At 41.6% G+C, this 14,139-nt stretch overlaps 1 protein-coding gene across 3 annotated transcripts in view; it reads left to right on the top strand.

Annotated features, from left to right (window-relative positions):
- The window catches only part of LOC138606309 (SLIT-ROBO Rho GTPase-activating protein 3-like), a 37,355-nt gene that overhangs the window by 10,632 nt on the left and 12,584 nt on the right, over positions 1–14,139 (top strand). For all 3 annotated transcript variants that reach the window (XM_069678776.1, XM_069678775.1, XM_069678777.1), the window contains exons 3-8: positions 3,988–4,150; positions 5,714–5,776; positions 10,792–10,983; positions 11,253–11,381; positions 11,486–11,707; positions 11,816–11,917. In XM_069678776.1, the coding sequence (XP_069534877.1) occupies positions 3,988–4,150; positions 5,714–5,776; positions 10,792–10,983; positions 11,253–11,381; positions 11,486–11,707; positions 11,816–11,917 (871 nt within the window). The remainder of the gene's footprint in view (positions 1–3,987; positions 4,151–5,713; positions 5,777–10,791; positions 10,984–11,252; positions 11,382–11,485; positions 11,708–11,815; positions 11,918–14,139) is intronic.

Genomic DNA, 14,139 nt, shown 5'->3' with positions numbered 1-14,139 from the left:
TAGAGCATGTGGCTGCTTTGCTTTGAGTAGGTGGAGTATGGGGAAGTGAATCACCAGAAAAGATATGGAGATAATCGAGTACAGTTGGTTAAAATCTTTAGTGTAAAAGTTTATCACCTTGAAAATGTTGACCTAAAAAAGCTACGTTGACTTAAGATGTGTTTGTAAAATCTACTAGTAGTTTTGAAACACCAGTGAAGGAACCTCACAAGTACAGACAGCACAGACGGTGTAATTGATTCTTAGGCAGCAGCGCACCCTTTCATATGACCTGGGTGTGTCACTCATGCGTAACAAACTCGCTGGTTTATTCAAGAGACGGTCTTCTCTCCGTCTCTCTTTCAGTCTCTCCGGCCGATTGGACGTAAAGCGTAATCACGGCAGAGAGCTCCCGTCACTGGGACATTGATAAATGGAGCGTCTCCTTCAAGGGAGACCCCTGCATGACACTCACATTGCACGACTTCTCTGTACACCCTGCTGCCCCAGATTCCCCCCCGACGTCACATTTTGTGGTCGTCATTATGTCTCTCTGTCAAAGGCTAGATTCATACTCACCGACTACAATGGACCGACTAAGTCTCTATCATTAATAATCCCACGCCGTCTTCTCTTCCGGGGTCTCAGAGCTCGCGCTTCGCTCTTTCTCGTTATATTTTCCATTTTTTGAACAGCATATTCAGTGAGCAGCGCCCTTCATCTTATCCGTGATCCTTTCAGATTTTCATTTCTTGTGTCAGATCTAATAACAGGGCTGGCAGGAGATTGTCAAAGAACATTTAAAAAACCTCCTGTTATTGAGTGGCTGCAGCAAAGACGCCATTATAAGAGAAGATGAGTGTTCCTTTTTAGAAAAGACATTTTTTATTCAACGTGATTTACAATAGTTAAAAGATGCAGGCTGTGTTCTTATTGTCAGTTCACTGTAGTTCAGCTCCCGCCGCCTCCTACTTTATAATGCAGAGCGTTTGCCGTGAAACAGGGATTGTTGTACTTTTTGTAGGCTGTCATGTAGAAAACCTCCTTCTGTCATCGTACACGAACAGTTCTGCATCAACTCCTTTGTGTCCTGAATACTACAGTCTCATCCGTATTCAAGCGCCGCAGACAGCCAAAGATTTACAGTCAGGTTCCTGGCATCATGTACGGGATCAAACACCTGCTCTGCTTGAAAGGACGGCCCGTAGGGATGGCTTGTTCATGTTTTTTTATCAAAGTGTTAGAGGATGAAAGGAAGAGCAGAAAGAAGTTGCTGATGCCCGGCACTCTGGATTACCTTTAGCATCAGGGTGCAACTCTTTTAACTCGCCGGCGAAACAGAACTTTTCAGACGGCTGTTCGGTTGCACAAAGTTTCTGCTTCTTTTCCTCCTTTTTCATCCAGACAGGAGGAAATACTCTGAACCCGAAGTAGTCAGAACTGAGCATGAGAAAAATACCTGGCCGCACAGTTTTGGATGCACAGTGGGAGTTAGGATAAAGCCCATATGATAGCTTTTCTTTGTGACAGTGTGGGTGCTAGCATTAGCTGCACACTAGACTGAGCTTCACCATGACACAGTTATAATTCGCCTCAAAGAATGAACTAGTCTCTCTAAGGATAAAAGTGATCAAAGTTTTGAAACAGTTGACAGAAAAAAGTCAGGACTGTTCTTTCAGTATGATCTTCAAAAGTGAAGTTGGAGTCAAAAATAACTGCTGCATTTCTGACTCAAGCTACACTCTAAGAATCTACTGCGGATCTTTTTACATCAGATGATTTGCTAAAGGTTTCAATAGATAATTAGTAATAGTGTAAATCTCAATTAACAATACAGTTCAATATTATCTCATTCTATTTTAAAAGTGACATTGTGTTATAGAAAATATTTGATAACAATGCAGATAGAAGCATCTAGTTTTCAGAATCATATTTTTAGTAGTATATGATTTTACTGGGCATGCAAGTTTCATGTTAGCACATTAATTGTAAAAGAATGAGTTGAGTTAACACAATGGTGATTGAGCCTATGGCCCACTGATGAAAGCATTTGCAGTATATATTTATGGACAGGGTGTCTGTGGCGACATTCGCAGAAAAAATCACAAGCGGCGCCCAGTTAGTGACGCGTTTTCCATCACACAGCAGTGGTTGGTCTGCCAGAGAGGGTAGGCGGAGCTAAGCAGCTACTTTGCCGGTTTCTGTAAGCATTGCGAGGAAACGATAGTCTACTATGGCTGAACAAACGAGGAAAGATCGATGGCTACAGATACAACTTCAAAAAAAAGTGAAAATACAAAGAAAAAGAAACAAATTCGACTATCTGATTAAGGCAAACAGTTTGTAAACAAAAGCGAGGAAAGTCAAGAGTTAGAACCATGACAAAGGGAGCCAGCCGCAGACGTCTGGAGAAATTAGGAAGAGCACTCTCGCCATTACCAATGATCGTCAGTTGGAGGTGCTCAAGTTAAAATCTTTGAGATTGTTTCTTTAACCAACAGATACATTTGCAGAATAATCGAGGACCAAGAATATAACCTTGCGGAACTCCGCACCTGAAAATAGTCATGAACAATGTACAATCTCACTTCGTCTGATAGAAAAGTGCTTGTTATTCCGATGCAACATAAGGTTTAGTTATTGGAAGAATGATCAGCAACGAGAAATGTAGCACTGTGTGTTGTTCATCATTTTCTGCGTGATTGCTTTACATTTATAAAGGATAGGCACTAAAAATATATCAATAATCCTTAAATATTACTCAAGGAACTATTGATCATGTCTCTGGATGGCTGCATCTTCTGAAGCAATACCTCGCCCTGTGCAATTCATGTTATATTGTTATATCGATTCTGAATGATCACGATTTTTCCTGGTTTTATGTTTTTAGATTGAGGGGGGAAAACTGCAGCACTTGGAAGAGCTCTCTGTGTGGCTGATTGCTAATAGCTGATGACGTACTAAACAGGACATAGCTACCTCACAAACCATACATGAAAATCAATAGGTGCATTATAATCTTACCTCACTTGATCAATCATAATTTCTTAAGTACACCTTTCTTGAGTTTGCTGCTTGAGGTTTAGGATGTTAGGGATGTTGATGCTGCCAGAGCTGTCTGCTGTGTAAACAGTTTACATTACTCTCTCTATAGCTGCTGACTTCTGTTGGGATCTGATGAAAGCTTCTGTGGTTGGAAATTGGCAGAGATGGCTATCAGGTTTTCAACTTCCTTTTGATTGTCCTCCACTCCGTCAACAAAGACGTTCAAAGTGATAAATCATTCATTCGTTCCTAATTTCACTCATCTCCTTTCACCAGTCAGTAGTGGAGAAACAAAGTTGGACTTGGGTTGGATCCCAGCTTTGGTCAGCCAGCAGCACAAGGTGTTTGTACACACAGGCTGCCTATAAGAAGTAGTGTGATTCTAATATTGTCGTCACGACGGCTGGAGGTTTAGAAAACAGTAAAACGCTCTCTAAAGACAAAAGATGAAGACAAACTCTGTGGTGTGGGGATAATTGAACTCACATGCTCCCTTGAGCAAGGAAGCAAGTGCAGTCAGCATGGCGTGTGTGTGTGTATGTGTACAGCTGGCCCCTTTCCCCCTTTCCCCTTTTTTGCTGATTCCTCAACTAATGTGCAGTGACTCCTTCATCTCTAATATTTAAAGCACCAGAGTTGTAACAATGGATCAAATGTACGATCTGTGAGGTGTGTCGGACACTCTTTACACTGTTTTAAGTTTAAGTGCACATACATGAATCCCCAGAAGCTTGAGTGATACATTTTTTAAAAGCAGAACCACTTATGCAACTTGGGTGTGTAGGACTTTAGCTGCTTTTGTTTACTTCCTGTTGGAGACACCCATGATTGTTTCCTATTTATCTGCGCTGTAACGTTTGGCGTGAATATAGGAGCCTTCTTTGGCAGCCATCTTTGTAGAAATCGGCTATTTAAACAGCCCATTGTCTTCCTCTTTGTGAAGTCTTTCCTTGGCTGTTTCAGAAAGGACCAGAATCTCCTGTCCACTGTGAACTGCTGGTATTTGGTGCTGGACCAGACCAGGCGGGAGAGCAGAGACCACGCCACTCTCAGCGACATCTACAACAACAACGTCATTGTCCGTCTGGCGCACGTGGGCGAGGATGTCATCAGACTTTTCAAAAAGGTCAGAATCTGAGTTGAATGTTTGAGGGCATGTAAGCCTGACTGTTACTAACGCACACAGTCACAGAACTTATTTGCTCACATCGCATGACTGATGCCCACAGCTGGGAAGTTGACGCCACACCAACGAAAATATGTAAAAATATGTATAGCTGTATCGGGACGTACAGATTCTCACACAGGACATCATGTGATTAGAATTATGTCTTTGTCTTACAAGCTCTTCAACGAAATTCCTTCATCTTCTTGTTTGAAAAAACACCCATTCCCACCCACAAGAGAGGCTTTAAATACTTTTAATTAACTACATTTTTAACCAATTAAGCCATATAATGTTAGACCCTGCTATTGTGAGTGTCTAAAATAGAGCTCAACATTGTATTAGTTCTATTTTTAACCTCCCTCATTCATCACGTGTATTTGCCTTCTCAATATCGTGCTCAGGTCGCTCGCTATATTCAGATCACTAACCTTTTTTGATGCTTATCACACCTCATCATCCGTTTCATGTCACAGCTAATTCCCTTCTCATTCAGCAACATGCAAAGAGAATTAGACTTGTTTTAAAAGTTGTAACACATACAGTACAGTTGTGTGACACTTGGTTTTAATCACGCATCTTAAAGGGCATATGCTTAGAGTAAGGTATGGTACGTGTGAGAGTAGCAGAGTGCCTCAGGTTCAGGGGTTGTGATGAACAATCTGCCCCGGGGATCTTAGATGAGTATCATTTGACATCAGCAGGAGTATGCGGTGATTTATGCCCTCTAGGGGGCTCTGCACTGTCACGACGGGAGCAGTGATGAGAATGGGATGGCTCGCAGCCAGCACAAACAGGAGGACTAATAACTGCCTGCAGAAAAAACTGTCTCCCTCTGCAGGAATTTAGCGACGAAGTTCCCCAAAACAATAATCCTGTTACGCTGTAGCATCCTGGTTCAGCTGCAGTGCAGTCTCGCTGCTAATGAATTACACGTGCGAGAGCAGCGAATGAGTCAACCCTGGCATCCGTTGAGTCAAAGTTTGAATGTACTGAATGTTCGAAGTTTAACTCTTGACACATGTGAAAATGCAAGGTTGCTGTTTTGACAAGTGGCCCCTGAGAGGTGGCAGAAAAACAGGATTGATTGGGCTCAGCGTCGCTCCATATCCCCTCAACAGGATTTCCAGAGTCACTCTCCGCTGGCCCCATTCCTCCTCTCGGGCTGTAAGCCCCCGTCATGGGACATGTCCAATTCATCATAGGCTCTTAGCTCCTGTAACTGAGCTGAAAACGGTGACACAACTCCTTGGGAAATGTTCTGCAGTTTCTGCACTGGTCTATTTTTGTCTGCGTGTGCACTTTAGGCATTGTATTAGATCTTTTCTGGTGCAGAGTAATGACAGCATTTCGATGCGTGCTTACAGCCTTCCTCACATCACTCACTTGCAAAATCTAACTGCCACACAGCCTTCCAGTTTTTCACATTGTGAGAAGGCAATTCTATTAGGAATCCTCCTAGATGTTTTAAATACTTAATTTGTCTTTAAATGTAAGATCATTGCCTTATTTTCTCTCTTTCAGAGCAAAGACATCGGGGTGCAGATGCATGAGGAGTTAGTGAAAGTCACCACTGAGCTCTACACAGTGAGTAACACGAACACCATCGCTCCCTTCTTTGCCTACACCAGCCTGCCTGCTTTCCCTCTCCCTTATGTTCGCTGTCTGCCGCTCGTCAAACCTATGCAGGAGCTTTTTTTTCAGACCTGAACCTGTAACCTGTGAAGCAGCTGGCCTGACACTGCACACAGCAGATATGCCTTATCAGCAGCTCACCTTCTAACAGGTCATTTCCTCCTTCTCCTGAGGTTGTGAGAGGAGAAAATTAGCATTCCTCCTCCCTGTGTGAATCCGTTGAAGGGGAGAGCGTTCTTGCCCCTGGCTGTGCTTCAAGCTAACTCTGCAGTCTGTGCTGCAGTGCTGCACTGTACTCACAGCAAACAGGAGCTGCTCTAGTATTTCCAGCTAATGTAACATGTAATCACACACATCTGTTGGTAACAGTTATCACTCTGCCCATTGTTATATGTTGTACTGCACACGCAGAGCAGTCATGTGTAAACACATGACATTAAACACACAGGAATGGTGTGTGTGGTGGCGGAGAGAAAACAGCTGTGTTCAGAGCTGATGACAATGAGCTTGTGCAGTGATATCATCTGCTGTATGTGGGACACAGGGCAACCAACACACATGGCTGCTTCCCTCTTTGTCGTAGTGCTGAGGTATTGTTAGGTACAGCTAATCTGCAAAATGTATCAGTTGATTACAATCTGAATATGTGCCCGGTTACTACTTTAACTGATCTAAATTAATATCTGTTGTCAGCTTGTATATCTGTAACTGTGGTTTGATAGAGCTTAAAGTCTTTCACACATCGATAGTCTAAGAGGTTTGCAGAAGTTACTGTTTCTCTAACAATACGTCTCAAAAACGTTTATTTTATATAATAATAATAATAAACTGTATTTATATAGCTCTTTTCTTTACAAGGTCACAAAGTGCTTGACAGAAAGTTACCAAGACCAAGGCTGACTGCATCAGGTCAATGTGCGCTTTTGTGGGCGACTTTTGCGGCATATGCGTGACGGCTGCGGGACGTCTTCGTTTTAATTTTAAATGCAAGAAAACAGATGAGAGTATTCACAATGCTGGCGTGACCCTTGTTTGTACACAATGCTTTTATTATTTGTTTCCCGGGCCACTGTTGTTGTTTTTTTTTGCTTTATTTGGCTCTGAAAGTACCGTTACTCACTCACTCACTCACTCACTCTGTCAGTCAGTCACATACAGACCCATGCTTAGGGCTGACCCCGGTGGTCCGCCAAAAAGAAAGCAGATAAAAACAACAGTAAAAAGACAGATGACAATACAGGAATTAAAAGAGAGATACATTAAAAATTCATGAAAGCCTTCCTGTAAAACAAAGTTTTAAGAGAGGATTTAAAAGAGGCTAAAGTCGTGGCCTGTCTTATTGTGATTGGTAGAGCGTTCCACAGCCTGGGGGCTCTGACTGCAAACACCCTGTCGCCTCTGGTTACCAGTCGAGTTTTAGGAACAACCAACAGCGCTGCATCCACTGAACTTGGGGAACGCCCAGGCACATAGCGGGTCAGAAGATCTGTAATATGTTTTAAGATAGTGAGTGTACACTCCCATTCTGCTTAATTAGTTTTTTTATTTCACACCTATGGCAGCATGCTGCGCACTAAATCATCTGTATTACATCTAGAATGTTATTGGGTAAATACTGTAAGTGATCAATCTAAGATAACTTAAAGAGGGGGTATTATGCTGTTTCACATTTTAAGACATGTTACAATGTTGGATGTCCAAATTAAACGTGGGTGAAGTTTCAAATCTGTAGGTAAAAGTATGTTGCAGTAATCCCCAGGCTTCTCAGCTCAGTCTGCAGGCTGCTGTGAACGCCAGGTTTCACACAGTTTCTTCTAATTTTGTTAACATTCATCAACAACCTTGACCGTTTACCATGATGAAGACGAGATGTTGACAAGCTAAAAATAGATTGTTGATCATAAAAAAGCTCTGGTTTTCGTTAACTAGACGTAATGGGACTAAAATGTGCTCACAGAAAAAGGGGCGTTTTACGCGTCATTTGGCGCTTCTTCTGTACAAAAAGGAGTGATCAAGTTTACATATTCATCTCTTCAGCTGAGGATCTATATTGCCCTTGCAGAAAATCACCAGGTAACAACTAATGTTAGAACAGATGAATTGACTTTACAGCAGATTGTGTTAGGCTAATTGAATTAGTTTAAAAAGAGAAAACATTATGACTAAATGTGTGTTTTATTGATTAAAACTGGACTGAAATGTTCTGAGTTTTTGTCGACTAAAACAATACAGGGTAAAAATGACTAAAATGTGACTAAAACTAATAAACATTTTCAACTTAAGACTAAGACTAAATTTAAAATAGCTGCCAAAATGAACACTGTTCTACACGCCGCACTTTGTGACGTCACAAAGTGCAGCCTCAGCAAGCTTTGGAGAGCTGACCAATCAGAAGAAAGTGGGCTTGTAGGGGCGGGGTTTCTTAAAAGGACAGAGCTGACTGAGTCATTTCAGGCAGAGGCTGTATGAGGGCCTGCACAGAGCTCCAGCGTGAGAAAAATGATGAGTTTTTAACTGTAAATTATGCTAAGCTACTCCACAGGTATCACAGAGTGAAATATGAAGATTAAAATGAGCACAATACGCCCTCTTTAAAAAATGAGGCAGGGTAAGGACTTGAAACACATTTGTCATAGGGCTGTAAAACTGATTGTGACCAAGAATTATAATTGCACCAAACCTAAATAGACTCTGTGATGCTTTCAAGTTCTGTTTTCATTCCCTTTAAAGAACAGGAAGTATAAAAACAGAAAGCTGCTAAGTGCTGATATGATCGTCTGCAGAATCTAGCAAATTACTTCGCAGGGGACTTTGGTCTTTAATTGTGAACACAAAGAGCTTATAAAAGAGAGAAGCTGCTAACAAACATAACATTGGAAAACTGTTTGCAGTTTCGGTGATTACTGACGGCTACACTTGTTTTTAAAGGATGTTTGGGACGAGTGAATGTTGCAGAGACACATGAAACGATTTGCAGAAGTCACATGATAGAAACCACATGAGAAATATTCTCACATGTAACATTATACAGCACTTTGCTGATATTGATTTTTCCCCTCTCTTATTCATGCATTATTAAAAGCCTTGTCTGCAGCTCCCACACTGCAAATTCCAAGAAAATGTATATAGAACGAGATGGTTTATATAATCAGTGATGTGTTGAAAGTAAAACGGAGTTTTGATTTGCCTCTGTGGATGTGCTGCTTTTTGAGGGAATAGTAGTAGTCTGTTGTGTCGCAGCAGGTGCAGGGAAGGTTGCAGTCTGTCACTTTGTAGCTTCCTTCCTCCCCTGCTGATCGATCTCACTGTCCTCTGCATGTCCGCTCTAGTCAGGGTTGCTTGGAAACCACAACTTGAGAGTGAGAGATGGAGGAGCAGATGTTGTTTAAATGCACCGTTGATGCGGGGTTAGTTAGTTGAACATTCACATGTGATTTCCTTGATAACACCAAACATTAACCTATTCAAATTCCTCTGATGGCGAGAGCATAGTTTGTATTTGGAGCAGTATTGAACCTGCTTCTTAAAAGACATACGGACATGCTTTCCAATTTTAAACTTTTTAATAACCCGCTTCAGTGCTTTGGTGAAAACAAACAAACAAACTCTTCAGACAGACGCACCCAGCAGAACACCTCCAGCTCAGTTAGGAAACGCCAATCATAATGTGACGCTCCCATGAGCAGGATGAGTAAGCTACACTCCCGAATGTTTGGGAGTGTAATGAAAATAAATAAATTCCAGGGTTACTGAAGTTCATATGAGACATGCACTTCAGGCTGGGAAACTTTTATAGGCTTTTAAATAATCATGGTTATGTGCTTAGAAAGATGGGAAAACACATGTCACATGTTTGACGCTGAACTGGTCCTCAATCAAACGAAGATATTAAAGGACCCCAGCATTCCCACTATGGCAGCTTAAAGCTATTGCCACCATGAGTTGCATTTCAGTCAGATAACTCAGTTTGAGTTTGGTGTCTAGGCTCCGACCTCATCACTCCTTGCAGATTTGTTTTAAATGCAGTATTCGAGGACTAATGAGACAGTATCTTAAACCCCCCTGGCCGGAGCCTGCAGCTGGATGCTGAGGCGGTGGTGGGGCTGAATAAACGAGTGGCGTAGTGGTACAGGGAAGTGGTGGCATTGACAGGGCAGAGGGAGAGATGGGAAATTTGGCAGCTTAAATAGACGGCCAAATTGGCAGCTTGCGTTTTGCACAACGAGACATTTCAAGTGTGTGTAACAGTGCAGCTTGAGTTGACTGCCTGAACTAGCTTGCAGGCAGTCACTCAAGCTACACCAAAATAGATAATACACATGCCCTTTATGCACTTTTAAACATACATACACATACTTTTAATACTAACAGTATCATATTTGGTATACTGATTCTGATTTTCTTTTGTTTGACATCACACTCAAGTTAAAGGGGCGGTATTATGCTCATTTCAATCTCCATATTTCACTCTGTGATACCCTAGCTTAGCATAATTTACAGTTAAAAAAACTCACATTTTTCTCACACTGGAGCTCTGTGTAGGCCCTCATACAGCCTCCGCCTGAAACGACTCAGTCAGCTCTGTCTCTTTAAGAAACCCCGCCCCTACAAGCCCACTTTCTTCTGATTGGCCGGCTTTTGTGACGTCACAAAGTGCAGCGTGTAGAAAAAACTGTGTGAAACCTGGCGTTCACAGCAGCCTGCAGACTGATCTGAGAAGCCTGGGGATTACTCCGACATACTTTTACCTACAGATTTGAAACACCCACGTTTAGTGTGGACATCCAACATTATAACAGTATATATATGACTTAAAATGTGAAACAGCATAATACCCCCTCTTGAAAGTTAAATATTTGCTTATACTGGCTTACATCTTCTATTCCTCACTAGGGACTCGCTAGTTTGACCATGATGCCTGTTGGTGCGTGAGTAGAGCTTTTAACATAATGTGTATGTCGTTACAGGTGATGAAGACGTACCACATGTACCATACTGAGAGTCTGAGTGCCGAGAGCAAGCTGAAGGAGGCGGAGAAGCAGGAAGAGAAGCACATCGGCAAGGCCAATGACATTGGTTCCAGCCTGCTGCGGTACGGTCATGACGAACGTCCACAGCGACGGAGCTCCGTCAAGAAGATGGAGAAAATGAAGGAGAAGGTCTGTTTTCATGGACTGGAATATTAGTGCTGACATGTGTCGACAATCTGCAGATGCATTTGTAGTGATGTGCTTGGATTTCACCAGCTGCTTTTTGCGTAAATGACACTGGAGATGTAGTTAAAGCTACATCAGAACAAGTATCACATGTATAATGAGAGATTCTATAAGATGAAATCAGATTAATGTTGTAATGCATTCTTTGAGTACATTAGGAATCCATTTGACGTCCGCCATTGATGGGACTCTCTCTTCCTCTCTCTCCCTAGAGACAAGCCAAGTACTCTGAAAACAAGCTGAAATGCACAAAAGCTCGCAACGACTATCTTCTCAATCTGGCAGCCACCAACGCCCTGGTGGCCAAATACTACATCCATGATGTCTCAGACATGATAGATGTAAGTTTTAACTGTCAGAGCCACATACTTTTAAGTCTTAGTGCTACTTTTGTAAGCTTTTTTATTGGTTTATAACTACTATGTCTTTTACTTCCTGTTTTCAGTGTTGCGACCTTGGTTATCATGCAAGCATGGCACGCACTATGAGAACCTACCTGTCTGCAGAGTACAGTCTGGAGACTTCTCGCCATGAGGGTCTGGACCTGCTGGAGGGAGCAGTAGACGCGATGGACATCAGAGGAGACAAGCTAAAGTTTATGGACAATCACAGCCAGATCTTCTGTCCTCCAGCTCGCTTTGACTATCAGCCACACATGGGGGATGAGGTGAGTCATCAGATAGTGGGCCTGTTAGAATCATCCGTTTCTTAGTCTTGACACAGTCAGGTTAGCTGTGAATGTAACATCCGCCTGTTCTTTGTTTCTTAATCCCAGGTGTGTCAAGTGAGTGCACAGCAGCCTGTCCAGACAGAGCTCTTAATGCGCCACCACCAGCTGCAGTCCCGCCTGGCCACCCTGAAGATAGAAAATGAAGAGGTGAGAGTGCACACACGTCTCTGAGGGTTGAAGGTAGCCAGTGTCAGTGTTGCATTACCAAAAGGAGCTCACTGCAAGTGAACTACACACAGTGATGTTCTGTTCTGCTGAGTCAGAGGAGGACATATGGCTAAATATACTTAGCATAATATAATACTCATATATTGTAGCCTCAGGGTCATTACATCATCTGTGGACTTGTTTGTGGATGAAACATCCTGAATGTTTGTGAAAGACATAAAATACAAACCTTGTTTGTTGTAGAGAAACATGATGTACACGTAATAGGCTGAGTTACTGAGTAAGACTTCAAAAGGCTGTGGCAGGAAATGAACCTCAATCACTCGATCATTTGATCAAGTGCAACCACACGGAACTGGAACAGGAAGACGTTTAAAAGATGCACATTTACGGGTCTATGTGAACAGAAAGATGGTCTGTTGCAGAACACAATGTCACAAGCAGTAAGGACTTTTAGAAGAAGTCCTTACACATTTTATGATCTAAAAACACTTAACTTAACTAATTCCTATAATACAACAATCAACAGAACTTTCATATCTGTAACATAAATATGCTAGTTAGCCTGTCTTAGCTTATTACACGGCTGTGTTAAATACTCGATTCTAATTGGTTAATCACAGTATTCCGAGGTCTCCTATTTCTCGATAACAGACTGTTGCTATGAAGAACGGCCTGTTGCTAGTGGATTCGGCTCTAATCACTAACGATAATCATATCAATCCACCAGAAGAAGTAAATTTGACGTTGGTTTGTTTACAGAGGGAAAAAAGAAAAGAGAAAAAAGCAACAAAGGTTAAATGATGCAGAAATTGAAGGCTGCGACAGGGAGATCTACAAAACTGACGACGACACATGAAGTAAACACTAAACAGAACGTGGTGTGGGATAAGGCGGTGTTTAAATAGGTAAACATGAAGTAAGCATTAAACGGAACATTGTACAGGATACGGTGGTGTTTAAAAATGGTGAACGAAGAAGAAAATGTCAACAGACTCTGACAGTGACGAGACAGAAAACCTCTGCACTGAGTCCTGCAGCCCCGTTCACCGTGATTTACTTCACTATCAGTGGAAATCTTTCCATTTAATGTGAGTAATAACCGCTAGGTTAGCTAATTTTACTGAGTAATAACAGCTAGGTGTGCACATTTTAATGTGAGTAATAACAGCTAGGTTAGCTTGCGGAGGAACCCCCTCCGGTGTGAGTTCTGCTCACCTTGTCGGGGTTCCATTACGTGATAACAACCTGCTCACTATACATTATCCCTCCCATAGCTACCTACTTATGAAATCAATAATTTGAGCCAATATATTGATTTGGATATAAATTGATATATTGATTTCAAAAATAATCTGTTACACTCAGAGTGAAAGCTGTGTCCATAGCAACAGTTAACCCTAACTTCCTTAAAATGAGCTATGCTACCTGTTTTTTACTCACATTAAAATTAGCTAAGCTAGTTGTTTTAGTAACATTAACATTAGCTAACTGATTTGTTTTTACTCACATTAAATGGTAACATTTCCAATGATGGTGAAATAAGACACGGTGAATGGGACCGCAGAAAGCAGCTCAGCACCCTTGCATAAATACTGGACACAGGGAACTACTACCTTAATCTAAATTTGTTCACACTAACTAACATGTTATGTCCCACTTGTACACATAACTCATATGAGACAAACTGGTATTATTCTTTAGTTTCAGATACAGACAACTTTATTTATTCCAAAGGGTTCAGTTGTTGCAGTCCACCCAGACCATACATACATTCACAGACAAGCAGCAATTAGGAGTAAGTCCGAGACAATAAATCAATACATAGTCAGAAATGCAGGCAGACTAAAAATTAAATTCACACTGTTAAAAGTTTAAAATCAATAAATAAATGTTTTCAGCCAAATGTATTCAGCCAAAATCAGAGAATAAGGACATTTCCTTAAGTATTAATCTCTTTTCTAAGGAAGATGGAACACAAAGACACTTCATTTGAAAAGCTGCTTATCTCTAATTGTCAGATGTTTTCCATCGTGTTAAAAATTCCCACTCCTACAGTTTATCTCTACCTAAAGGCATGTTTGTTTTACTTACAGCACCTACTTTGGCTCTGCGATATCTTTAAGTCTGCAGCCAACACGCTCACTTCTGTCACACTCTTCACAAACAACAGCCCGTCTCAGAACTGTCACTGCGCATTT

The sequence above is a fragment of the Semicossyphus pulcher genome, unplaced genomic scaffold (genome assembly GCF_022749685.1).
Source record: "Semicossyphus pulcher isolate SPU_LCO1_2020_fin unplaced genomic scaffold, fSemPul1.0.p SCAF_3, whole genome shotgun sequence".
Classification (NCBI taxonomy): domain Eukaryota; kingdom Metazoa; phylum Chordata; class Actinopteri; order Labriformes; family Labridae; genus Semicossyphus; species Semicossyphus pulcher.
This window is presented reverse-complemented; position numbering and strand designations above follow the sequence as displayed.